Source organism: Sebastes fasciatus, chromosome 16 (assembly GCF_043250625.1).
Source record: "Sebastes fasciatus isolate fSebFas1 chromosome 16, fSebFas1.pri, whole genome shotgun sequence".
In the NCBI taxonomy this organism is placed as follows: Eukaryota; Metazoa; Chordata; class Actinopteri; order Perciformes; family Sebastidae; genus Sebastes; species Sebastes fasciatus.
The window spans coordinates 3,137,181-3,161,873 of record NC_133810.1 but is presented as its reverse complement, the minus strand read 5'-3'; the positions used below and the strand labels follow the sequence as shown (position 1 = coordinate 3,161,873).

The following is a 24,693-nucleotide window of genomic DNA, read 5'->3' as shown; positions in this document are numbered from 1 at the left end:
TTATTCTCGTAAAGTTATGACTTTTTTTCTCATTAAATTATAACTTTTTTCTCGTAATGTTACAACTCTTTTTCTCATTAAGTTATGACTTTATTCCCATAATATTATGACTTTATTCTGTAAATCTCAGATGTTTTTCCCTCAATGTGGCCCTAATACTCCGTAGTACATTGTCTCTTTGGCCCTCACTGCATTAGACTTATATACTATATACTTAGACTATAAACTGTGTTACCTTCATCACAATGATCAAATGTTTTGCGGCTCCAGACGCTTATTTTATTTTTTGCCTAAAATGTCTCTTTTGATAGTAAAGCTTGCTGACCCCTAGGTGATTTATTTCATTGACTCAGGATGCAGGAGGTCAAAGGTCATCCATCTCTTGTCTCTCACCTGTCTCTGGGGTCGATCCAGCTGGTGATCTGGTTAACGTGGTCAACATAGTAGACTTTTCCATCAAAGTCTCTGGCTTCCTCCCAACCCTCAGGTAGTGGCAACTCCTTCCTTGGCATGTCAGGCGAGTCTCCATGTAATTAACTCCTCTCTACTCAAAATCATAACGAAGGGAAACCATCGCTTTTCTCTGTCATCATCACCAACATCAGCACCACCATCAGCATCCAAACAAGTTATTCCCAAAATAAAAATAATTCCCAGTCTGATGCAGTTTGGATTAAGCCATAATAATAATAATCCATAATAATCCACAGCTTAATAAGGAATCAAACCTCAAAAATGGATGTTAAAACGACCTCAGAGGAGATGAATCCAGCATGTCCATATATAAACACTTGGTGACAACTTTTAAACTACAATTATCCTCTAATTAACTGTATTAAACCTCCAAATAAGAAGCCAGAAAAGACAGGGTGGTAGTGTAGTCCAGATTAGAGGTGTTTCTTCAACAAAAGAGGCTTTAAAAATGCTCTAAAATCCTTTAAACTGGACTCGGTTCTGCTCCTTCTCCTCCTTGTTGTAGACCGGCCACCATGTTTAGCAGTAGTCGTTGGGGGTGACGGACCAGTTAGTGTGTACACCGCTGCTTCACAGAGGAGGAACAAAGTAGCTCAAACGGGTGAATCCACAGCCGGTAAATATCCGGTAAATCCGGGAGGGAGTTGTGTGTTATTAGTGTTGAATTATCCGGTTAAAAGCACCGGGCGAGAGGGAGTAAGAGGCAGAGGCAGCGGCGGTAAAGTCGTTCCCCCACTAGTCCCGATGACTTCAGTCCGGTCGACCGCTGTCAAGTGACGGACATTCACCACAGCTTCCGGCTGGCATTTCAAAATAAAACTTCTCTATTGGGAAAAGTTCAGCCGACGTAATACTACTTCCGGTCACACTTTTTTAATTCAGAATATTAAAATATTAAAAATAATAATAATTATGATTATTATTATAATCATAATTATTCAGAATATAATAATAATAATATAATGATAATAATCATAATCATTATTATGATTATTATAATAACTTTATTTATATGCCAATTTTTGAAAACAAGTTACAAAGTGCTTATCACAATTTTTTCATTCAGAATATAACAATAATGATAATAATAATAATATTAATAATGATAATAATAATAATAATATAATGATAATAATAATAATGATAATAATAATAATGATAATAATGATGATGATGATAATAATAATAATAATAGTAATAATTATAATAATAATGATAATAATAATTATTATTATTATAATAATAATTTTATTTATATGCCAAATTTTAAAAACAAGTTACAAAGTGTTTATCACAATTTTTAAATTCAGAATAAAATAATAATAACAATAATAATAATAATAATAATATCTTTATTTATATGACACTTTTTAAAAACAAGTTACAAAGTGTTTATCACATTTTTTTAGACACACAACATTACCCAATTGATTAGATTGTGGCTGTTATTAAAAAAAAATCAATCAATGTGTGTATACTATGTTGATGAAATTATTAATTTACATTAATCTCATTTATTACTGCATCAATGGTTTCATACATAATATTCTGCTGTACTTTCAAAGTAGTATGTATAATAATGACCGCATACTCCTATTTATCTATACAGTGGAATATCTAGTACAATTTATGTATTGCAGTTTTCCTGTTGATAACAATCTGCAAGAGGTGAAATGTCAACTATCTTTATCTTTATTGATCTCCTATTGTCTGTACAGCGACATGTTTAAGCTTATCACAGTTTTGTCCTCGTTTTGTCAATTTTTATTTTCATTTTTCATTGATTATTGCATTTATTTTTTCCATGGCTGTTGTAGTTTTAGACAGTTTGACTCATTTGTTTTCTGTATATATACGTATTTATTTTCATATAGCCTAAAATATTGTGTTTTCTAGTTAGTGGCCTTCACACAGGTGGCTGCATTATCAAACTTTCAAGCCCGCAGTGCTCTCTGGAGGTGAACTGCTGAACTGCTGAAAGGATCAGTGAAGACTGACTTCAGGTCAGTTTTGCAGGCTGTATCTCAGGTACCTCCACTCTGGTTTAGATGAAACTTGGAAGGATGACTCCTGACAACCCTGTGTCCCAACACTTACAAAATCCCACCCTTTGTATTGAAGGTGACTCAGTAATGTAAAGAGGAAAAGGAAGCACCTGGTCTGGTTTTTAGTGCAACAGGTATCTTGTAGTTTACTGTGTTTCAGCAATTTAAAAACACACTGATTACCTAAATGCTTAGAAAAAATAAATCAACTCATTGCACAAAGGTCAATTGACATATTGTAAATATCAGAGACCCTACATTTGGAATAAATTACCTGCAGGAAACTATATAACTCTGGAGAACAGCATTAAATTACCAGTTGATTTATTTAATTTTTTGCTGCAGTGACGATTTATGACCTTTTAAAAATCTATTTTCATCGACAAACCCATACATACTTTATTATGCTTTATACTTCTATACGCCACTAGACTACATTTTAGAGGGAAATATTGTACTTTTACCCTAATCCATTTATTTCACACAATTAATTTGCAAATTAAGATTCTATATACAAAAATTAATTAAATTAAATTATATAAATAAATAAAAATAAAATATATAATAAATAATATATTTAACAAATTATTCCATAATGAAAATAATAACTAGTTAATAGGTTTAACTTGAATAAGCTCCACCTCGACAAACTACCACAATAAAAATCTATAGTAATATAGTAATAGTAATAAGAATCTATAATACAGTATATACCATGTATAACAGTCACAGGAGACATTTCATAAAGTTTCCTGTTAAGATTCTGTGTTTGAAGTGCTGAGTCAGAAACCAGATGATGTTTTTATAAATCCAATTAAACAAGAAAATGAATATATAAAACTAAGACTTGACTTGACTCTAGATGGAGCACTTCACCTCCTCACCTCTCATGGGTGGAGATGGAGAGAGAGAGAGACTTTGAAGGTGACAACATCGATCTGATCTGACTGTTCATCCTAATATAATCTGATTCTCATGTTGTCTGACAGACTGACAGGTGCAGCTCATGTGTTTCAGCTCACATGTTAAATTCCAGATGTTGTACATCTGACTGCTCTCACCTGCAGAGAGGCTTCTGATGCCTTCAGGTTCTGTCGGAAATATTATAACTTGAGCCCACAGAGTGGTAAACTGAGATTGTGAGAGTAGGTGTCTGGTACATGTTATGCATATAGGTCAGCATATTTTTTGGATACTTATTGAATTAGCATGCTTACAGTCTTAAAGGGGACACATCATGCTCATTTCCAGGTTCATACTTGTATTTGGGGTTTCTACTAGAACATGTTTTAATATAAAAAAACATGATTTTTCTCACATGGTCTGTCTGAATATACATATATAGTTTGGCCTGGTGAAGTGGTGAATAAGAAAATCTTGATTAAAAGGAATTGGCACCGAGACATTCTTACAAACAGTCCCTTTAAAGCAAGTCAAACAAGCACTTCGAAACTATATTTTAACCCTCATCCTACCGACTGGGGTCCCCACAGACCACAGAGGTATACTTTTTGTCATATCTCAAAAGTTCTTTATTCTATCATTCTAATTTTTCATGATTTTGTCAATCAACTTGTTCCTAATGACTTCATATCATTGTTTTCTGTTTTAATTTGTGCTTTTTTAAAAAGACCAATGTATTGGGGTCCCAGTCAAAAGCACCCAATTACGATACCATACGATACCATAAGATAAGATATGGTATGATACAATACAACTTTATTTTCAATTTGCACTGAAATTCATTTTGCATCCCTAGGCAGCTCAGTTTGAGAAAAATATAAATAAAATATAAATATAATAAAATATATAAAATATTTAAAATAGAATATATAAAAAAATGTTTGCCATGGGTTCTAATATAAATTGCATGACTAATAATGTTCTTGTGTGTTAAATAGGTTGGTAGGATGAGGGTTAAATAAATATCTTTCTTCATGTTGCAACTGAGTGTAATAGGAGAGAGGAATCCAGAGGAGAAGCGAAATTAACGAGCTGCACTTGAACGCATCATTTTGCTTCCTCTTGCGCGTCTCGAAACAAAAACAAGCAGAGAGATGTGATCACATGTAGTCCGACCAGCAGCAGCAGCAGCAGCACAACAAGAGGAGGAGGAAGGAAGCAGTCAGTCAGAGTCAACACTCCTCCAGCTCCTCTCCCCGGCTCCTCCAGCTCCTCTCCCCGGCTCCAGAGCGCTGTGTCCCGGCCGCTCAGAGCTCCTCTCATGGTTCACATGGTTCTCCTCCGGAACATCTCCATCGCTCTGACCGCCGCCGTGGCTGCTCTGGGATCCGCTCTCTTCATCGCCTTGAACTTCTTCTACAAGAGGCGGATATGGTCTCCACAGGCGGAGTACTGCACCATCAAAGAGGTGACAACACACTATGGTTACTAGAATAAGAATTTATTATTTTATTATAACTATTTAGACTGATATCACATCTGACTGACTGAATGAATGAATGAAGGAAACACTGCAGAATATTCTCATGAATATAATTGAGGTGGTGAAGAAGAGGAGGATAATAAAAAATAAAAAAAAAATAAAAAAATGTGAATGGTGAGAATGATGATGAAGAAGAAGAGGAGGAAGATGCTGCTGCTGCTGCTGGTCATGAATAACTGACATGCCAATGGTGTGATGATGATGATGATGATGTTGGTCATATTTAAAGACAATACAATGTGAATGGTGAGAGTGATGATGATGAAGAAGAAGAGGAGGAAGATGCTGGTCATGAATAACTGACATGCCAATGGTGTGATGATGATGATGATGATGATGAAGGCTTTTATTATGTGGTGATGATTGTTGGTCAAAATGATGTAAAGAGAGAGAATGATGATGATGATGATGAAGAAGAGGAGGAAGATGCTGTTGCTCATGAATAACTGACATGCCAATGGTGTGATGATGATGATGATGAAGATGAAGGCTTTTATTATGTGGTGATGATGATGATGATGATGATGCTGATGATGGTCAAAAAGATGTAAATAGTGAGAATGATGATGATGATGAAGAAGAAGAGGAGGAAGATGCTGCTGCTGCTGGTCATGAATAACTGACATGCTGATGGTGTGATGATGATGATGATGATGTTGGTCATATTTAAAGACAATACAATGTGAATGGTGAGAGTGATGATGATGAAGAAGAAGAGGAGGAAGATGCTGGTCATGAATAACTGACATGCTGATGGTGTGATGATGATGATGATGATGATGATGAAGGCTTTTATTATGTGGTGATGATTGTTGGTCAAAATGATGTAAAGAGAGAGAATGATGATGATGATGAAGAAGAGGAGGAAGATGCTGTTGCTCATGAATAACTGACATGCCAATGGTGTGATGAAGATGATGGCTCTGATTATGTGATGAAGATGATGATGATGGTCAAAAAGATGTAAATAGTGAGAATAATTATGATGAAGAAGAAGAGGAGGAAGATGATGCTGGTCATGAATAACTGACATACTGATGGTGTGATGATGATGATGATGAAGATGAAGGCTTTTATTATGTGGTGATGATGATGATGATGATGATGATGAAGATGAAGGCTTTTATTATGTGGTGATGATGATGATGATGCTGATGATGGTCAAAAAGATGTAAATAGTGAGAATGATGATGATGATGAAGAAGAAGAGGAGGAAGATGAATAACTGACATGCTGATGGTGTGATGATGATGATGGTTAACACTGGTCAAAAATATGTAAAGCGAGAGAATGATGATGATGAAGAAAAAGTGTAGAGGTAGTGATGATGAAGGTGGTTTTGATGTCAGTGATGATGATGATGATGATGATGCTTCCCAAACATAAAATAATGGAGATGATATTGATGATGAAGGGTTCAAGAAGAGGAAGATTATGATAATGATGAGGAAGAGGTTGATGGTAATGAGTAAAGTAGAAGCTGATGAAGGATGCTTGGTGAATAAATGGCAGTGGTGGTGATGATATTTATAAAAACAAAAAATCGTGAATGAATGGTGAGAATGATGATGATGAAGAAGAGGAGGAAGATGCTGCTGCTTGCTCATGAATAACTGACGTGCCAATGGTGTGATGAAGATGATGGCTTTTATTATGTGGTGGTGATGATGATGATGATGATGATGATGATGATGGTCAAAAAGATGTAAATAGTGAGAATAATCATGATGAAGAGGAAGATGAAGCTGCTCATGAATAACTGACATGTGAATGGTGTGATGATGATGATGAAGATATTTAGTCATCTTGAGCGATACGGTACGGTACGGTACGGTACGGTACGGTACGGTACGGTACGTTACGGTACGGTACGGTACGGTACGGTACGGTACGTTACGGTACGGTACGGTACGGTACGGTACGTTACGGTACGGTACGGTACGGTACAATTCAATGATTTGAAATCGATTCAGTAACTTTTTTTTTGCCAACGATTCAATCAGTGTGACTGAAATAAATATGTGATACTGGACAGAGCAGGTCAGGATTCCTTCAAAGCTTTTCTTGTAGGGGAATCAGGGATAAATTAATTATGGATATAAACAAGTAAACAATGATTAATGGCAAACACATACAGCTTTTATCTGAAAAGTGCAACTGCAGGTCCCGCTGCTTCAGTTCTCAAGATACAAGGCAGTGCAATATTTAACACAACATATAATAAACCAACTTCTATTCATATAAATGAACATTAATTTAACCTGCTGCTTCTGTCCTCATTTTCATTATAAACGGTAGAACAGTAATACAGACATCACGGGGAAAGGAAAGTCATTTTCTCTGAATGAAAAACTGACAGCGCACGGTGAAAACGCCTGTGGGTGCAGCCGCCCCTGAGTATCTATCGATGTAGGAATATAAATCGAGGTAGCAGATGAATCGTTACACCCTAATGGCTTCCCAAATCTTTAAAAAGCCCAAATGTGTATTTCAGTTCCACATCATGTAGTTGAGACCAATATATAACTGTAGCCAGACGCAGGAAACAGACGTCTCTTAAACTGAGCCGTTCATCTGCAGCCTGAATATCTTAATAAAATCTATTTGCATTTGTCTCTAATCTCGTTTCCTATTCAATCAGCAGCAGCCCGTAATAAGCTTAGCCCGCTTTATGTGGCTCAGTCTGTGTTTAGAGGATAATGTTGTCAGTGTCTGCCAGCCCGCCGCTCGCTGCAGAAGGGAGAGGGAGAGGGGGGGTGTAAATGTTTTCATCCCCGAGAGCCACATTGTACCGAGATGCATTGTGATCACGTCTTCGGCTTCAGAAAGCAGGGGGAGTCGACTAACAGCGTGTTTCTGACCTTGGGGAGTTGCAGCAGGTGGGAGGGCGGCTCAGGCTCATTTACACGATGACAAACAGTCTCTGAAAGAGCAGAAACACATTGAGCTGAACTGGAGAAACTCTACAAGCAGCTACAGACACAGACACGAACTGTCAGGATGGACAACTTCAATGTCCATGCAGTTGTTTCTGCAGATACTTGCACACCTGTAGATGATTTGGCATCACGTCAAGACCTCAGGAGCAGCTTCAGAGATCCCATTTTTGATATTTAATGTATTTGGATGACGCAGCAAAAGCCAGATATTTACTGAGCGGCTGCTGTTCTGGCTACTAACGATCATTATCATGAGCTTAAAACTGTTTCCTCAGGAAAAAACTGTGATTGTTGAAGGTTTAGTTTTATCTTTCCACTCTACCATAAAGTTTTGAGACTTGAATAAAAATGGTTCAAATGAAAGCAGCAAGAGGTCGAGATGTCCGGACTTTTTAGTGACTGGTATTGGTAAAAACTATAGCTCCTACACTTCCCAATATGTAAACCGGCCGGCCTTACTGCCGGGTCAACGCAGGTTACTTTAGAAAGCAACCTCACAAATACATTAAAGCTGCAGTAGGCAGTATATTTTTGGCATCATTGGGCAAACATCCCATAATAACCTTTCAGCATATTGTAATTCAAGTGTTCTGAGAGATAACTAGACTTCTGCTCCTCCTCATGGCTCTGTTTTCAGGCTTTAGAACATCTAGCCCGTGACGGGAGACTTTGACCAATCACAGGTCATTTCATTGAGAGAGCGTTCCTATTGGCTGAGCTCCGGTCATGTGACCAGAACTTGGCGTTCCTTCACCAGATTTCACAATGGTGGCGAGCAGCGTCACAAACGTTCTCATTTTCCAGCTAAACCGTGCACTACAAGATGCTTCTGAGAACATCTGAGGAGAGGAATAGACATTAACGTAACATAATATTGATTCATATTTGATCAGCGCTGCCTAGTTTGACCATTTGGTCGGAGTTCAGAGTGATTGACAGCCGGCTCTCATAGACGGCAGCTGGACAGCAGACCTCAGATCAGCTCTGACTGCTTGTTTTCCTCCGGTCTGTGAAATCTTGCAAATGCCGTTAGGAGCACCGGAGGACACCGGAGGAACATGATGTTTTTCAGGTTACCTGTTTCATGTTCTACTGTCACCATATAGCGACCGTTTGATAAAAATAACTTTTTTTAAATCACATTTGCTCCAATCTCGCCTACTGATGCTTTAAGTACGACACCTCCTCTCTATGCCATGTTTGTCGCTCTTTATACGTCCTGGTTCATGAGGGTCAAATACGAATTGATTTTGTGGGATATTTACGAATTACAGTATAAGGAGTTTTGTTGCCTAAACCTAAACACGTTGTTTCCTGTGAATACCTTTTTCGTAAGAGATCATACGAACCGTTGTATGAGGATACGTCTTGAGATTCACATCAATCATCTCATCTAACCTTCTGAAAGAAAGAAAATAAGCAGCATATATTTGATCAGTCGGGTCAACAGCACTTGGTTGTAACTTAAAAAGACTAACTATGTCACCGCTATCGCTCTTGCTGCTTAGAAAGTACTTAAAAGTTCCAGCTTGTTATCTGGCGGTGGTTGTAGGGTGTAGTGTCGTAAATCACTAACAAAGGAGAAACAGACCAGATGGAGAAAATGTTGGTACAAAAAAAACGAGACTCACAGAAGAGCTCCTGGAACATTGAACAGGAGGGACTGATGATAGGTGTGTTAAAGGATCAAAGTTCCCATCACTTCTCTCCTCTCTACAGCTCTACGTTTCCCATTCAGTGCTGCAGGCGAGCTAGCTTTAATGCTTTCCTTCTGATAAAAGCCAAGGTGTTACCGAGAGTCTGCTTTGCTGGAGTGTCCTTGAGCAAGACGTTAAATCCCTGTCAGATCCAGAAGTGCAGATCTGCAGCTGAGCTGAGCTTTTCTCTCCTCCCTGTGGAGCAGAAAAAAACAATAGAAATCAATACAGTATCACTTCACTTTTTTATGAGAAACGTCTGAACCGGCAGAACTGAGGTTGAAATCTAAAAAGAAGAAGAAGAAGATGAAGTATTTTGATCTGACAAACGGGGAGCGGGAGATAAATGGCCAGAGCGCTGGGCTTGACTTGAAAATGTCAGCTCCATTTATTAACCAAAGAAATGTCAGATATAAAGAAATAATAACACGGGATGTTTAGTTCAGTCAAAAAGCTTTAGATAAACGAGATACAATCAAAAGACTGCAGCAAGTATGCAAAGATTTATCACTTTGCACACAAAGTCCATGCTGATAGTGCTGCAAAAAAAGAGGCAAAGCGGTACAAGCTCTGCAGCCTTTAGCAGCTGCAGCGGCTCAACACTGTCAGAGGTTTGAGGTTTGTCTCCCAGCGGACTGCAAGAGCTAGAAATACATGGAGGCAAGCTACAGATCTGTCAAAGCAACCGTGTTTATCTGGAGCTGTGTTTACCCAGCAACACCAGTCAGAAACACCACCAAAAATATCTTCATCTGACCTCCGTTTGACAATTACAGGGTAGTTGTTATGTAGATTTATGCATCAAGAAATCAAATTAAGAGCAGATTCTGAGCTGGATGTAAACTCCATCCAGACATCAACAAAGCAAAGTGATATTTTTAACAAGAAAAGAGATGCATCCCAGCTCTAAAAAGGGCTGATATGAATTGCTAATTAACCCTCCACAGAAGCCGCACATCGGCGCACGGTATGAATAACGACTAACCTTGTGTGACTTTTAAAGAGGGGAGATGACTGACAGCGTGGCGGGATCTCAGAGGGATTGCGGCGTCTCACGTGCAAAGAGAAGCGTGGAGGTTTGAATCGGGCTGCTAACCTTTACTGAGTGGCTGCCACTTGTCTTTCTGCAGATACGGTCGGCTCAAAGACGAGTGCTCTCCGTCTCCGACCTGAAGATGCAGCAATAAAGAGAAAGGTTTATTATCATGATGCTGCTCTGTGATGTCTTTTTTATTAAAGTATAATATCACGACTTTTACCTCCAGAGGTTTGCAGACACTGATTCATATTCATGAAGGTTGTGTGTTTGACCAATCTTTGACCTTTACAGATCATGTGGAATCATGCATTTACAAAAAAAAAACACAGCAAAGGTTCTTCCTGCTGCGTAAAGAAAGGATTTTTTAGGTTAGCAAAATCCCTGATTGAGAGTATACTCACTTTCAACCTTGCATCCTGGTTCGAGCTCCTAAGTGTCGAAAGTAGAGCTGCAACTAACGATTATTTTCATAGTTGATTAAAGTGACTCTATGTAAGAATCAGAAATGTCTTGTTAACAGCTTCACCTGTGTCCGTTAAGTCAACGAAAATCAGCGTCCTGTTGCTGGCGCTTGTGCTCGCTCTACATAGACATGAAGGAGCATCGCTCAACACAGTGAGGAGACACACGTCAGCTAAAAGCACAATATCACTCTATATTTCAGCTGCTTGGCAGTAATGTTAGCTGACCAGACCAAGGTCTCTCCATGAATCAATGCTGATCCTAGTGTTGGCTTTTCCTGTCTCAGCCTCCCGATCGCGGCCGGAGGGAACGGGGGAGACGCCGGAGTTTTGGTCGGAGACGATAACGTTTCTCTCTGCGGAGCCCCGTCACTTCACAAGACACGGGAAACCTCTGTTGGTCTGGAGGAGCTGCAACAGTTATTTCTGCACAAACGTCCACTGTACATTCACTAGATATTCTCAGAGCTAAACTAACTCTTCTGCAGTGTGGAGTGAGCAGCATGCACGTGAGAGGTGGAGCGAAAGAGCGAGAACGAGCGCGGTGTGTGAGTGAAGACAAGCAGAGGAGCAGAGTACAGCAGAGACTCCGGTCCTGGAGACCAAAGCTACGGTCTCCCCCGCGTCCTCCGACCGCGGCCAACACTGTTTAACAGCTTCACTAGATACAACCAAGAGGTTTTGGTGCTTCACTGTAGTTTGTGTTGGAGTCTGAGACTGAACAGCGTAACCACACGCGAGCGCGCATGGTACACCGACCTGCAATGATTTATACGTGTAAGAAGTTACAAACAGTCCCTTTAAAGTGGCAAAATCTTAGACGACCACAGCCGTCCCTTAAATCCCCACTTTCAGCTCCTGCCTTCAGGGTAAAGGTACAGAGTCCCCTGCGCAAAGAAAAAGATCTATAAAAATCGTTTGTGTCCCTGTTGCCATAAAATATCTTAATCAGTAAGGAGTAGTAAGCTACTTTTTGGTTCTTAACCGTGGGGGGTTCACTAGAAAACACGTGACAAACATGTCACAAACGGCACTAATGTAACTCTCAAAAGTAAACACCGGTCTCGGTCATCGGTCTCCTGGCTGAAAGTCCTGTGTTTAAGCAAGAACGGCGTTCTTATTGCACGCTTTTGTCTCGCCATTCATTATGCAGGCTGTCCTTTTGATATAGCTTCTATTGTGTTTTTATGTAAATGTGTATTAATGTGTCCTGTCAGGATGAGATATGTTGTGTTTTTATGTCCCATTTTTAATAGCAGTTTTTGCACATGCAGTCTAAAGACAAATGTCTTCCTTTTGCACTGAAAAAGTAGATAATAAAGTATCTTCTATTCTATTCTATGACGTGTTTTTGCACACTTAGAGTCAAATCCCCAAACCGTCTAATACATTCACTTTGATACATTATGATGATCCGGTCTGCAGACGTGCTAATCATGAAGTTCATAGATAATTGGTACATTTGGGTTTTATACAATCATGTGGGTTTGTTAATGCCTAACGTGCGCCACATCATTTACACTATTAATTATATTTATAACCTGAAGGCAAAGCAGCCATTCTTCCACACCCTCACTCTTGAGCAAATAATCTAATTCAGCGTTGAATAAATGATGTGTGTTTTAATTTTTCACTGGCCTTGTGTGTCTCTGCTCTGCAGGAGGAGGAGGAGCGCGGGAAGCGTCAGGTCCTGGTCCTCGGTCTGGACGGAGCCGGGAAGAGCAGCATGTTGCAGGGTTTGACTCCCGGCGGCGAGTCGGCGGCTAAGAGAGGCCGCTGCCGGCCCACCCGCGGCTTCAACTTCATGAGCCTCAGCGCCCCCGCCTGCCAGCTCGACTTCCTGGAGAGTAAGACTCCTTTTATCCCTCGAAAATATAAAAACTGCAGGCTCTGTGTGGAGTCTAGAACGCATTTATGATTTATCAAATAGCATGAAATGGAGAATTTTGAAAGAGCTTTTACTGCTCTGTTCTTTACAGTTTGTTTCATTAAACCCGTATGTATCGAACAAGTCACCAGAGAGCAGATAGCAGTGCAGGTTGTGGTGGGTGAGAGTCGGAGTCAGAGACTGAAGGCTAATGTTAGCAGTATATCCTCCAGCCTGGTCACACTAAATGACAATTTGCAATTAATTTTGCGTGCAATAAAAATGCCATTCTTGCTTTTTGGTGTGTAATTTCGTACGCCATGTAGTCTGTACTGACTGCAATGTAAATGCATCCGCGTGGGAGGGCAGGTGGATGGGTCCAACAAACACAGGACTTCCGGTGTTCGTGTCCCAAAGTGTTGTTGAGTTATTTTTAGTGACGTTTGTTTCCTGTTTTCCATACTTCTGTTACGTTGTTTCTGTACGTATTGTACTAAGTTTCCTTACTGATTTCAAGCCCAACCATGATGTTTTTCCTAAACCTAAGTGAGTGGTTTTATTGCCTAAACCAGGGGTCAGCAACCTGCGTCTCTTCAGCTCCTCTCCAGCGGCTCCCTGTGGATTTATAAAAATGGAAATGAATAACTGTTTTTTTGTTTACATTTTCATTTTTATTTATCATTGTTGTAGGTCTATGGTACGACGGTACGACGGAGTATTAGAGCCACATTGAGGAAAAAACATAAATCTGAGATTTCGAGAATAAAGTCAGAATATTATAAAGTAATAATTTTGCGTGTTATTTTCTTTTTTTCTTGTAAAGTTATGACTTTATTCTCGTAATAATACAAAGTTTTTTTTCTCGTTAAGTTAAAACTTTATTCTCGTAATATTACGACAACCGCATCGTATCGTATCGCAACACAACGTATCGTATACAGTCTACGGATTGTGCGCAGACGAAGCTCATAAGAGAAGCGCAAGGTCTCGTTTTGTAGTGCTCAAAAGCTGACACTCGTTTTTAATGATCAATCTGTAAACATTGAATATTTAATGTAGTAATAGTATACTGTAGCATGGAATAGTCTGTTTAAAGGCATCTATGACGTCAATTTGTGAGCTTGAGTTGAGGGAGTTCATCAAATCAAGATAGTACATAATGTACTAAAAGCAGAGACTATGGGCCCCAACTAAAGCCCACAGTTTTAAAAATACATCTTCCTCATCCTGTCTTTCAGTTCCCTTTAACACAACGCCGAATGTCAGCCGGCTCAAAGCTCCTCTAACTGATCTGATCTGCATCTTTTCATTTAAAGGCTTTTAGCTGGATTTCTCCAGCGGGGTCCCGGTGCACTGTTCTGCTCCTGATGCGTGTTAAGTTGTGCACTAAGCTGTCAACGTGCCTCTGCATCAATGTCAGCCAGACAAAAGACTCCCAACATTTACTGCACGCACCGGGCCGGGCGCCGCTGAAGTGCTCCGAGCGAGTGGGCGGCGGCGACATGTGTTCCTTCTTACGTTCAGGGATGAGGAGAAAAAAAGGATTCTCGGCGCCCACCGATCTCTCTGTGTTTCAGATCATGAATAAATCAGCCGTTAAGCGTGACACATTCCTCTGGATACATCCTCAGAAACTCGTTCTTCTGAGGCCGACTGCAGCCGAGCGTCTCGCAGACAGACGGTCTGAATGATGAGCAAAGTGTTATTTTTAGTGCAGCGCGACGGCTTTCAGTGGAATGCTAATTAGCAGGATTTATGACGTTGTATGTAAATACAATCCCCCATGTTCATTTGATTCAAATTAGGGATGCACCAATGTCACTTTTTTTCAGACTGAGTACAAGTACTTACATTTGGGTACCGATACCGAGTACCGATACGAGTACTTCTCTGTGCCTAAAGACCCTCGTTAACAGCCAGCTGGAGGGTGTGAGCGACACACGGCAGGCTGGGGAGTCCCGCATACGAGACGGTGCGCCGCGACCGGCTCTAGGTCGGCTTGGAAAGGCTCGGGGTGAAGGTGCTTCCCGGGGCCGTGGACAAAGTGTCACCGGGGCGAACTGTCCTCAGTGCGCCCCAACCGCGTCGTGCCCCCAGGGCAAAAAAAAGAATGCAGATGGACCCGCCCTTTACATGTTGGATAGTTAACACCTGTGCCAGACAAACAGGTAAAAGAAAACACTTCCCCACTAAAGCTTTGTGCTGAGATAACGCAGGGAGCATCAAGGTTACAAACGGGGCAATCAATGGGGGAAACGGACTTTGACACAACACCAGAAAGCTATTGGATTCAGTCTTGGGATTCAGCATATTTTAGGGGTCAAAGTAACTAAACTTGGTGTAAAAACAACCCTGTATTTATACGTCTTGAACGCCTCTCCATTGAAAACACTGCCGAGGTAGTTTAACCCACAGGACTACAACTTCAGTTCAGTGCACACACACATCATTCACACCCGTATGACTCAGCGTGTGCTGTGTGTGTGTTCACGTGGGTGTGTACCTAATAAGGCGGCCTGTAGAGCAGCAGGACGAGCGTCCCCGCTGAGCTCCCTCCGATATATATAAGACACAAGCTGCATGTGCGTCCGGTCCAACCCCCTCTCTGTACCACATCAGGTAAACAGGTATTTACTGCTGCCACATCACATCAGCTGACGCTACATCACTACCCTGTTTCCTAGCAACATTCTCCATTAAGTCCACCACTAATGAATTCTTACTGTGCTGTGCTGGATTGGGAGGAGGCGGCGGCTGCGACCTGAAGTCGTTCCCCCGCCGATGTGTGCGAGAAGCGATTCGTTTTGGGCCGCAGGGCGCCGACGCTCATTATAGCCACAGGTCAGTTCTTCTACACAGCGGGATTGTGGGAAGTTAAAAGCCTTCACTTATTATGAAACTTTCCCCACCACTGAAGCTGGTAACTAGATTTTCTAGCAAACGTGTCCTGTGACTGTGTGGCGTATAAACGGTGTTGGTGGTGCTGAACCGTTGCAGAATGCTGCTACAAGCTTTTTTTCTGGTTTAGACTGGATTTCATGGTGTACTTTTATCAATTAACAATCAATCCAGCATGTGTTTCTGGTTATTATGACCCACAATCCTCTGCTGCGCTGCAGATATATGAGCTAAAAGGGTCAAAGTTTGTGGCACAATGTTATGACAAAGTCCCGACTGTATGTATTCTGCATGCAGCAGTACGTACTTACACTGACTACATCTCTTCATCCCTCAACCTAAGGTGGGCCTCTTTCCAGGAATAAGAGAGCGAGGCCTCTTCCAAGTATTCCTCGTAGCACACAGATCGGTACAAAATGATAAACTGAATAAAAGCACATTTATTGTTTTTCAACTTTACCCGAAAAAACTGATTTGCTCCACTCATATATATATATATATATATATATATAAACCCTAAAGCAGAGGTCAGCAACCTGCGGCTCCGGAGCCACATGCGTCTCTTCAGCTCCTCTCCAGTGGCTCCCTGTGGATTTATAAAAATGGAAATCAATAACTGTTTTTAGTTTACATTTTCATTTTTATTTATCATTGTTGTAGGTCTATGGTACGACGGTACGACGGAGTATTAGAGCCACATTGAGGGAAAAAATAAATCTGAGATTTTGATAATAAAGTCATAATATTATAAAGTAGTAATTTTACGTGTTATTTTACTTTTTTCTCGTAAAGTTATGACTTTATTCTCGTAATATTTCGACTTTTTTCTCGTAAAGTTATGACTTTATTCTCGTAATATTACAACTTTTTTTCTCGTAATATTCTGACTTTATTCTGTAATTCTCAGATGTTTTTTCCTTCAATGTAGCCCTAATACTCCGTAGTTCATTGTCTCTTTGGCCCTCACTGCATTAGACTTATATACTATATATTTAGACTATAAACTGTGTTACCTTCATCACAATGATCAAATGTTTTGCGGCTCCAGACAGATTTGCCTAAAATGGCTCTTTTGATAGTAAAGCTTGCTGACTCCTGCTCTAAACCCTTAAAAGGGAAGCGAAAAAGAGCAGCACAGTTGTATTTTGCCTCAGAGGCTCGCTGACGTATCATGTCCGGAGGCAACAAGAGCGCAGGCTTTCAGCACCGTCTTCGCTGATTTCATCCCTCAGTGAAAACCAGATTAGTGATTTCTTTCGGTCCACTGCATATCTGAAATGAATCTGTGTGTGTTTAAAGGAGGAATGCCAGCAGCTCTATATAATTCTACCTATCGATCTGTTCATTTAATTATTCAACTTTCTTTCTAGTTTCACTGTAACACAAACGACAGAAAACATCTGCCAACGCTGACATGCCCTTCAGCGAGGCGATCAGTCAGGGCTGTGTGACAGTGAAAGTTTCTTTTGTAAAGATCAATAAAAGAACATGACGTCCTGTTTATCTCGGTTTCTGCTATAAAACTGCTATTTAGAGAAACCAATAAACCCTCATTTAATCATGAAACCCACACTGAGTAACTGTTCAGAGGCTGGATCCGGATACGTTCTGATGAGACTCGTTATATGATCATGAAAGTTCTATACTCTTCTCCGAACAACACGACATGGCATAATAATGAGAAACAGCTGCAGAAACCAGATAAATCCAACAAACACAGGACTTTCAACCAGGAGGACGATGTCCGTGAACCCAAAGTGTTCCTAAACCTTTCTAAATGGTTTAAGCCGAACTGCGGCTAAACATAATCATGACTGTTTCATGGAAACAACGTGACGGGAAAAGCCTAAAAATGAGTTATCATGACGCCTGCCACAATACTCTACGATAAACGGTTCATGAGTTATGAAAGCGGGCGTGGCTAACGTCTTGGGGCGGGGCTATGAATCTATATTGACATGTAAATGTCCTCAGGACTGGACCCTTATCATGCCTGAGACATTTGGGGCAGATCGGACTATGTACAGTTGAGTTACAACAACTTCCTGTTTCATGGCGAATGGCCCAAAGTGGCCGCCACGCCACGGTCAGATCGTTCAGTGAAAACTCACTATTTTGATAACTTTTCATCCTCAAGGTCTTAAGATGGTCCTGACCAAATTTCAAGTCGATCTGATTAAATCTGTAGGAGGAGTTCGTTAAAGTACACGTCTTATAAAACACTAAAAATGGCCGAAAATTGTACATTCAATTCAAAATGGCTGACTTCCTGTTGAGTTTTGGGCATACCTCCAAGAGGCTTTCTTGTGCGTCTCCACATGTGACATCTGTCTGCCAAACTTCATACATGTAGGTGAAACCGTAGCGAGGGGCTCAATTTTTCCAACTTTCTAGGATGCGCTAGCGAGCCATTTTGCAACGGCCAAACCCGAGACATATAACATTTTTCAAGTGTCGGATCGGGTCCTAATGAATACAGATTTTAGAGATTTAAGTTCTGTCATACAAACACTTCTTGCAACATTGCAGTCAGTACAGACTACATGGTGTACAAATGACATGCCAAACGCGAAATGACTTGTGGATATCATTCAAACGCCATTTAATGTGACCGGGCTGGATTTGGACTTTTGGTTGAGTTTAACCTAAAAGTCAAAAATTGAAAAAGTATTGGAATTTAAAGTAGAAAGTCTCTATGTTATAATACCGTATATGTGTTTTTGTCTGCTGCAGTCGGTGGCGGTGAGGACCTGCGACGGTACTGGTCGGACTACCTGAGAAAGACTCACGTTCTGGTGTACGTGGTGGATTCCTCCGACAGGAGCCGCCTCCCATTGGCCAAGGCTGAACTGCACCGCCTGCTGAGGGTGGAGCCCCAGCTGCCCGTGGTCGTCCTGGGAAACAAGCAGGTAAAACCATTCACATCACAGCTAACCATTCAGTTCGGTGTCCACATCAGCTACATTTCAGCTGCGTTTCTGCTGCTGTCAGCTCTTTCTTTCTAAATAGAGTTTGTCTTTCATAATGGCCATTTCATTTCACTATAAATATCATTTATATTTATTTTAGACAGAGAGAAACGTGTGGTAATTTGTAAATAATAGTAATAACCCACAATTAAAACCCTGTACTATATTCTTTCATGGAGCTCTCCAAATCACTGCATGTTCTACAACACTGTCCTGCAAATATTTCTGAATAAAAGCATCCAAAAATGGTACAACGTGCATTTAAACATGTACAGCAAAAGCGTATAGTAGTCCTTTAAGCTCTTCCTGTGAATGAATAGAAGCACAATATTGGTAAAAATGGAAAAGGAAGCAGTAACAGGAGTAGACTTTAACACCGTAGTCACTCTGATACAGAAGTCTAAATAATGTCACATGAGGACAGAAAAGAGATGGATTCGTTGGAACGCGAGCAGCTACACGTTGTTCCCTCTTCATTTATCTAGCGGCGATGATCCATCAGACTCCTGAAATAAACATTTCTACATTTCCTCCTCGGCTCATATTTCTTCACCCCGCTTGTGGAATTATACATGACCTTCCCGAGGGAAGCGGGAATATTTGTTACATCTACTGTCAGAGCGCTGCGACTTTCATCCTCTCTCAGCACCGTGAGCGCTGTGAGCACAATATTAGGCTGGAAAAGGAACCTGAGATAAAACTAAGTCGTATTTTAGTGAAGCTAAATGTCAAAATGTTCTGCACAGAGCGGGTTCAGCAGCCCAGTGAGCTTACACTGCAGCCGCAGTATATCGTGGTCAAAACATCCAAAAGCACCTCTATAGGTGTGAAATTATCACCCTCTCTCTTTCCTTTCTTTCATCTTCAATACTAATAAGGAAACTTTGAACATCAAACAGAATATCTAATAAAAGAGAGACACATTTCCTTTTAACTCTATTGATATGAAAGTGTCTACAGAAATCCAGATTTTCTTTCAGGTGACCTTTTTTACACCAAACTGTTCGACACAATTGCAATATTTCCCAGAAAGTTTGCAGGTTTTGCATCTTAAACTGGGCTAAATAATGAATGTGTATTAGACGTCTACATGTAACCATTGTCGGACTCGTTCTGCACTCGGGCTGCACTTTGTCACCAATCCTGTTTGTGATATTTACGGACAGGATATCGAGGCGTAGTCGGGGGGGGAGGAGGGTTTGCAGTTCGGCGTGCTGAGGATCTCATCGCTGCTTATTGCAGATGATGTGGTCCTGTTGGCGTCATCGGTCTGTGACCTCCAGCACTCACTGGATCAGTTCGCAGGCTGGGATGAGGATCAGCACCTCTAAATCTGAGGCCGTGGTTCTCAGCAGGAAACCGATAGATTGCCTACTCCGGGTAGGGAATGAGTCCTTACCTCTAAGTGAAGGAGTTCAAGTACCTCGGGGTCTTGTTCGCGAGAGAGGGGACGATGGAACGTGAGATTGGAGACGGAGAATCGGAGCAGCGGGGGGGCGGTATTGCATTCGCTTTACCGCACCGTTGTGATGGAAAGAGAGCTGAGCCGGAAGGCAAAGCTCTCGATCTACCGGTCAGTCTTCGTTCCTACTCTCACCTATGGTCATGAGGGCTGGGTGATGACCCAAAGAACTAGATCGCGAGTACAAGTGGCCGAAATGGGTTTCCTCAGGAGGGTGGCTGGCGTCTCCCTTAGAGATAGGGTGAGAAGCTCAGTCATCCGTGAGGGACTCGGAGTAGAGACGCTGTTCCTTTGCGTTGAAAGGAGCCAGTTGAGGTGGTTCAGGTAACTAGTAAGGATGCCCCCTTCGGCGCCTCCCTTGGGAGGTGTTCCAGGCACGACCAGCTGGGAGGAGACCACGGGGAAGACCCAGGAATAGGTGGAGAGATTATATCTCCACACTGGCCTGGCAACGCCTCGGGATCCCCCAGTCAGAGCTGGTTAATGTGGCCCGGGAAAGGGAAGTTTGGGGTCCTCTGCTGGAGCTGTTGCCCCCGCGACCCGACCGTGAAATCTCTGCACTCATGACTGTTATGTGTAGATGGATGCTGAATACCCACAAGCGAAAATAAAAAGAGATGGTAATAGTTGTAAAGGATGGACTAACTTTTGATTATAAAAAACAAGTGTACTGCCTTTGTCACGCGGCACATACGCGGTGCAGGTGAAATAAAAGAAATAGTGTCCTCAGTAGGAGGAGCTCTGTCTGACAGTGATACCGGCTCTCTCACCCACCACACTACTTTGTTCTCTGCCTCGCCACTCGCTCTGTTTAAACAGCACAAAGGATGTTTCCAGCAGAACCTGTGTGCTGGCAAAAGAAACGAGGCGGACATCTATAGACTGGGTTGAATGGTCTGTGTAGGAGGGTGGCGTTAACATTCGCTGTCTTCACATACACATTAAAGTGCATACAGCGATGAAGTGACGACAACGACAACAATACAGTTTATGTATGTAGAGTAAAGTGAAGCTGAGTTTAACCGGTTTCACCGTCTCCACAGGATAAGCCCAACGCTGTGAGCGTGTCGGAGCTGCATCAGGCCTTGTCTCTGGGCTCCGTGACCGAGGACAGGAAGCTGTTCCTCTTGGCTGCCCAGCTGGGCTCTGATGGGGCCCTGAGGAACTCCTGCCGCGGCCTGGACAAATTCCAGGACCTCCTGCTCCAGCTCGTCTGATCTCATCCCTCCTCCTCCTCCTCTTCCTCCTCCTCCTCCCGGAGCAGAGGAGACGGAGGGATGGAAACAAAAGGGATGGCTTAAAGCAATCTTCCTCCTCCTCTTCCTCCTCATTGTTTAAGCCGCCCTGGCTTTATTTGAGGCAGAGGAGGAGGAGGAGGAGGAGGAGATGACGAAGGCTGCGGGAACTGAGGCAGAGAAATCACTGAACAAGACGCCAACATGGAGCCTTGCAGTACCTCCTCGTCTTCCTCCTCGTCTTCCTCCGCCTCAGTTTGTTTTAGAAAATCCTTCAGCTCATCCCATCTTTTCCTCCGACTCGACTCGTCCTACTCACCGGAGGACGAGGAGGTGCGGAGCGAGGAGGACAGAAGGAGGAAGGTCTGCTCACGGAGTCTGTGACTCAGGACCACAGCGTCCACCTCCTGCCAATGATTCAGACTCCGGACGCCACTCTGAATGTCAAACTGTGACTGTTTATTTAAGCATGTAGATTATTCTGTATATAAACTGAAACATGTAAAGTCTGTTGATGCGTTTACAGATCTCGTTGATGTTTTCTGAAAAAGCTTTTTGTGTGTGTGACCAGAGAAGTCAGTCAGCAGAGTAGAACAGGTAATATTCAGGGTTGCCAGGTTGGGAGACCCCCCCGGGGGACTAATGCTGCACCAGCTCAGTGAACTCATCGACTCCGTGTTTGACTCCTACGCTTGTATAGGCTTCTCTGAGATCTGGGGGAAGAATTTCACGAGGGAATTTAAAGGGAGCTTTTGAAAAGCAGTTTTATTTTTCTTGTCAAAATTCTTGTTTCGTTTAAAAGGTGCAGTGTTTAGGATCAGGCGGCATCTAGAAAATAGGAATGTCCCTATCTCAATACAGGGGTTTGGTTTGTCCGTTCTGGGCTACTGTAGAAACATTTGAGCATTGTGATGAAGGTAACACAGTTTATAGTCTAAGTATATAGTATATAAGTCTAATGCAGTGAGGGTAGTGTTACGAGAATAAAGTCATAACTCATAGCTCTATTACATCATCTTATTTTGCCTCTTCTTCTTCAATGGTATCATGGTTTTTCTGACTCGAGAATCGGCGTTCACCTACAGCTTATCCCGATGAACTGACTCCAAACAGTCGTATAACTGTAGAGGATGGAAACAAGCATTCATTCGCTTATTATTTTTCAGATTTTCTCAACATTTGGTTAAAATCTGAGATACATTTGGATGGAAACCTGGATATACACCTGGCTATAGACCTGGCTATACCTGGATATACACCTGGCTATACCTGGCTATATACCTGGCTATATACCTTGCTATACACCTGGCTATACCTGGCTATACCTGGCTATACACCTGGCTATAGACCTGGTTATACCTGGCTATAGAACTGACTATACCTGGCTATATACCTGGCTATATACCTGGCTATACCTGGCTACACCTGGCTATAGACCTGGCTATACCTGGCTATACCTGGCTATACCTGGCTATATACCTGGCTATAAACCTGGCTATAAACATGGCTATACCTGGCTATATACCTGGCTATATACCTGGCTATAGACCTGGCTATACCTGGCTATATACCTGGCTATATACATGGCTATACCTGGCTATAAACCTGGCTATACCTGGCTATATACCTGGCTATAAACCTGGCTATACCTGGCTATAGACATGGCTATATACCTGGCTATATACCTGACTATATACCTGGCTATACCTGGCTATACCTGGCTATAGAACTGACTATATACCTGGCTCTATACCTGACTATATACCTGGCTATACCTGGCTATACCTGGCTATAGACCTGGCTTTAGACGAGAACTAGTATCCAGTGAAACACACATCGTTGAATGTATAAAAGCAGATGTGAAGTACTGTATTTTGACTTTATAAAGCTACATGTACAGATGAACTGCTAGATTCTTTTTTATTGCTGTATGTGTGCAGCAGTGTTTGCTTGTGACGCACAATTTTTTTAATGAATGTAAAAGTTTTATTCCTTTTGATGTACTGGAACTCTGCAGAAATGTTGTTTTCACAGTAACCAGTGCGTTGTTGTTGTTGTTGTATGTGTGCACTGTTTTTATAACCAGTGACTGCTCGTCATTCTTGTTTTTTACGTGTTGTATAAGTGGAGCTGTTAGATATGAATTCATGCATGTCTTTTATGTTTTGTTATCCTCTTTTAAAACGTGATTAAAGTGTCCATTTGGGTTATTTAATCTTGATTTTACACATGAAAGAAGTGTGTTTCCAGGTGTTACAACTGGAAACATGTAGAGAGAAGACATGCCAATAAACATTGAGTTATGTACTCAACCTGTGTGCACAACTCGATGTCTTATCTCGCTAAAAAACACACGGATGAATCTACGAGATGAACCCCTAACGAACAACCTGATAAGCACAGAAGTGGAAAGCAGGTGGAGTCTAGTCTCTGCTGACTGAGCAAGTCAATGCAAACACAAACACAGATAAAAATCTATAGGCTTGTTTTTCTGCCGGGCAAAGTTCCACAACTGGTCTAACAGGAAGCTGACGTCACTCTGGCACAGTGAACAGTGTGCCGTCCGCTCTGCAGGTTACTATGACCGCGAGGCAGCAGCGTGACTCAGCCGGCGTGAACACTCACGGCTCTGTAGATGAAAGCTCGTCGTCTTGTAACGCTGTGGGATTTCCAATCAGAATAAAAAAATAAATGATTCATAATGTCGTGACAAGATGAATGAAAGTGAAAGTTGTTTTTTATTGTTGTCGTGTCTCAGCAGTTGACATTTTAAAGGGTTACATGCTCCTCTGCAGGTTGAGAAAATAATATTGTGGTGACACAAGGTGCCACAATAACAATATTAATCTAATTTAATGTTTTAAAGGTCATAACTAAGGTGGCAGAATAACGGGAATATTCAAGGTGGAAACTTTCCATGGGAGTTAATGCAGAATTAATGTGATTTAAAGGGAAATAACTGTAATAAGAAATGGAAATATGGGGTTATTTACTCAAGCTGTATTTACCACATCATAAACAGACACAATTAGGGACGCACCAATACCAGCATCAGGTATCGGGTCCGATACTGTGCTCATGTACTCGTACTCGCAAAACGGCTCCGATACAACGGCTCCGATACCACTTTACGGCAGCGCGACGTTAACCTCTCGTCACTA

The 24,693-nt window shown here is 41.6% G+C and overlaps 3 protein-coding genes and 1 long non-coding RNA gene across 7 annotated transcripts in view; 2 read left to right on the top strand and 2 right to left on the bottom strand.

Moving 5' to 3' along the window:
• Nucleotides 1-1,255, bottom strand: part of wwc1 (WW and C2 domain containing 1) — a 60,787-nt gene extending 59,532 nt beyond the window's left edge. For all 3 annotated transcript variants that reach the window (XM_074611798.1, XM_074611797.1, XM_074611799.1), the window contains exon 1: nucleotides 394-1,255. In XM_074611798.1, coding sequence (XP_074467899.1) covers nucleotides 394-512 — 119 coding nt within the window. In that variant the 5' untranslated portion in view covers nucleotides 513-1,255. The remainder of the gene's footprint in view (nucleotides 1-393) is intronic.
• sgcd (sarcoglycan, delta (dystrophin-associated glycoprotein)) overlaps nucleotides 1-24,693 on the top strand; it is a 618,307-nt gene extending 593,614 nt beyond the window's left edge. The window contains exon 9 of the transcript XR_012590425.1: nucleotides 24,588-24,693. The gene's annotated coding sequence lies outside the window, so the exon portion shown is untranslated. The remainder of the gene's footprint in view (nucleotides 1-24,587) is intronic.
• On the top strand, nucleotides 4,551-23,753 carry arl10 (ADP-ribosylation factor-like 10). The gene is made up of 4 exons (XM_074611824.1): nucleotides 4,551-4,890; nucleotides 12,762-12,948; nucleotides 18,600-18,775; nucleotides 21,341-23,753. Exons 1-4 carry the CDS (start codon nucleotides 4,744-4,746, stop codon nucleotides 21,512-21,514), a joined length of 684 nt encoding a protein of 227 aa, XP_074467925.1. The 5' UTR covers nucleotides 4,551-4,743; the 3' UTR covers nucleotides 21,515-23,753.
• Nucleotides 9,559-10,772, bottom strand: LOC141753161 (uncharacterized). Of its 2 annotated transcripts, none has more exons than XR_012590401.1 (2): nucleotides 10,698-10,772; nucleotides 9,559-9,796 (listed from the first exon to the last, which is right to left on the bottom strand). It is a non-coding gene; the product is annotated as an uncharacterized LOC141753161 (long non-coding RNA). The 2 variants fall into 2 exon arrangements; XR_012590400.1 differs by having other exon boundaries at nucleotides 10,587-10,742.

Coding starts and splice junctions, on each gene's coding strand:
- arl10 (XM_074611824.1), top strand. CDS start 4,744: ATGGTTCACATGGTTCTCCTCCGGAACATCTCCATCGCTCTGACCGCC. Junction 12,949..18,599: donor CCAGCTCGACTTCCTGGAGA/GTAAGACTCCTT, acceptor TGTCTGCTGCAG/TCGGTGGCGGTGAGGACCTG. Junction 18,776..21,340: donor TCGTCCTGGGAAACAAGCAG/GTAAAACCATTC, acceptor CCGTCTCCACAG/GATAAGCCCAACGCTGTGAG.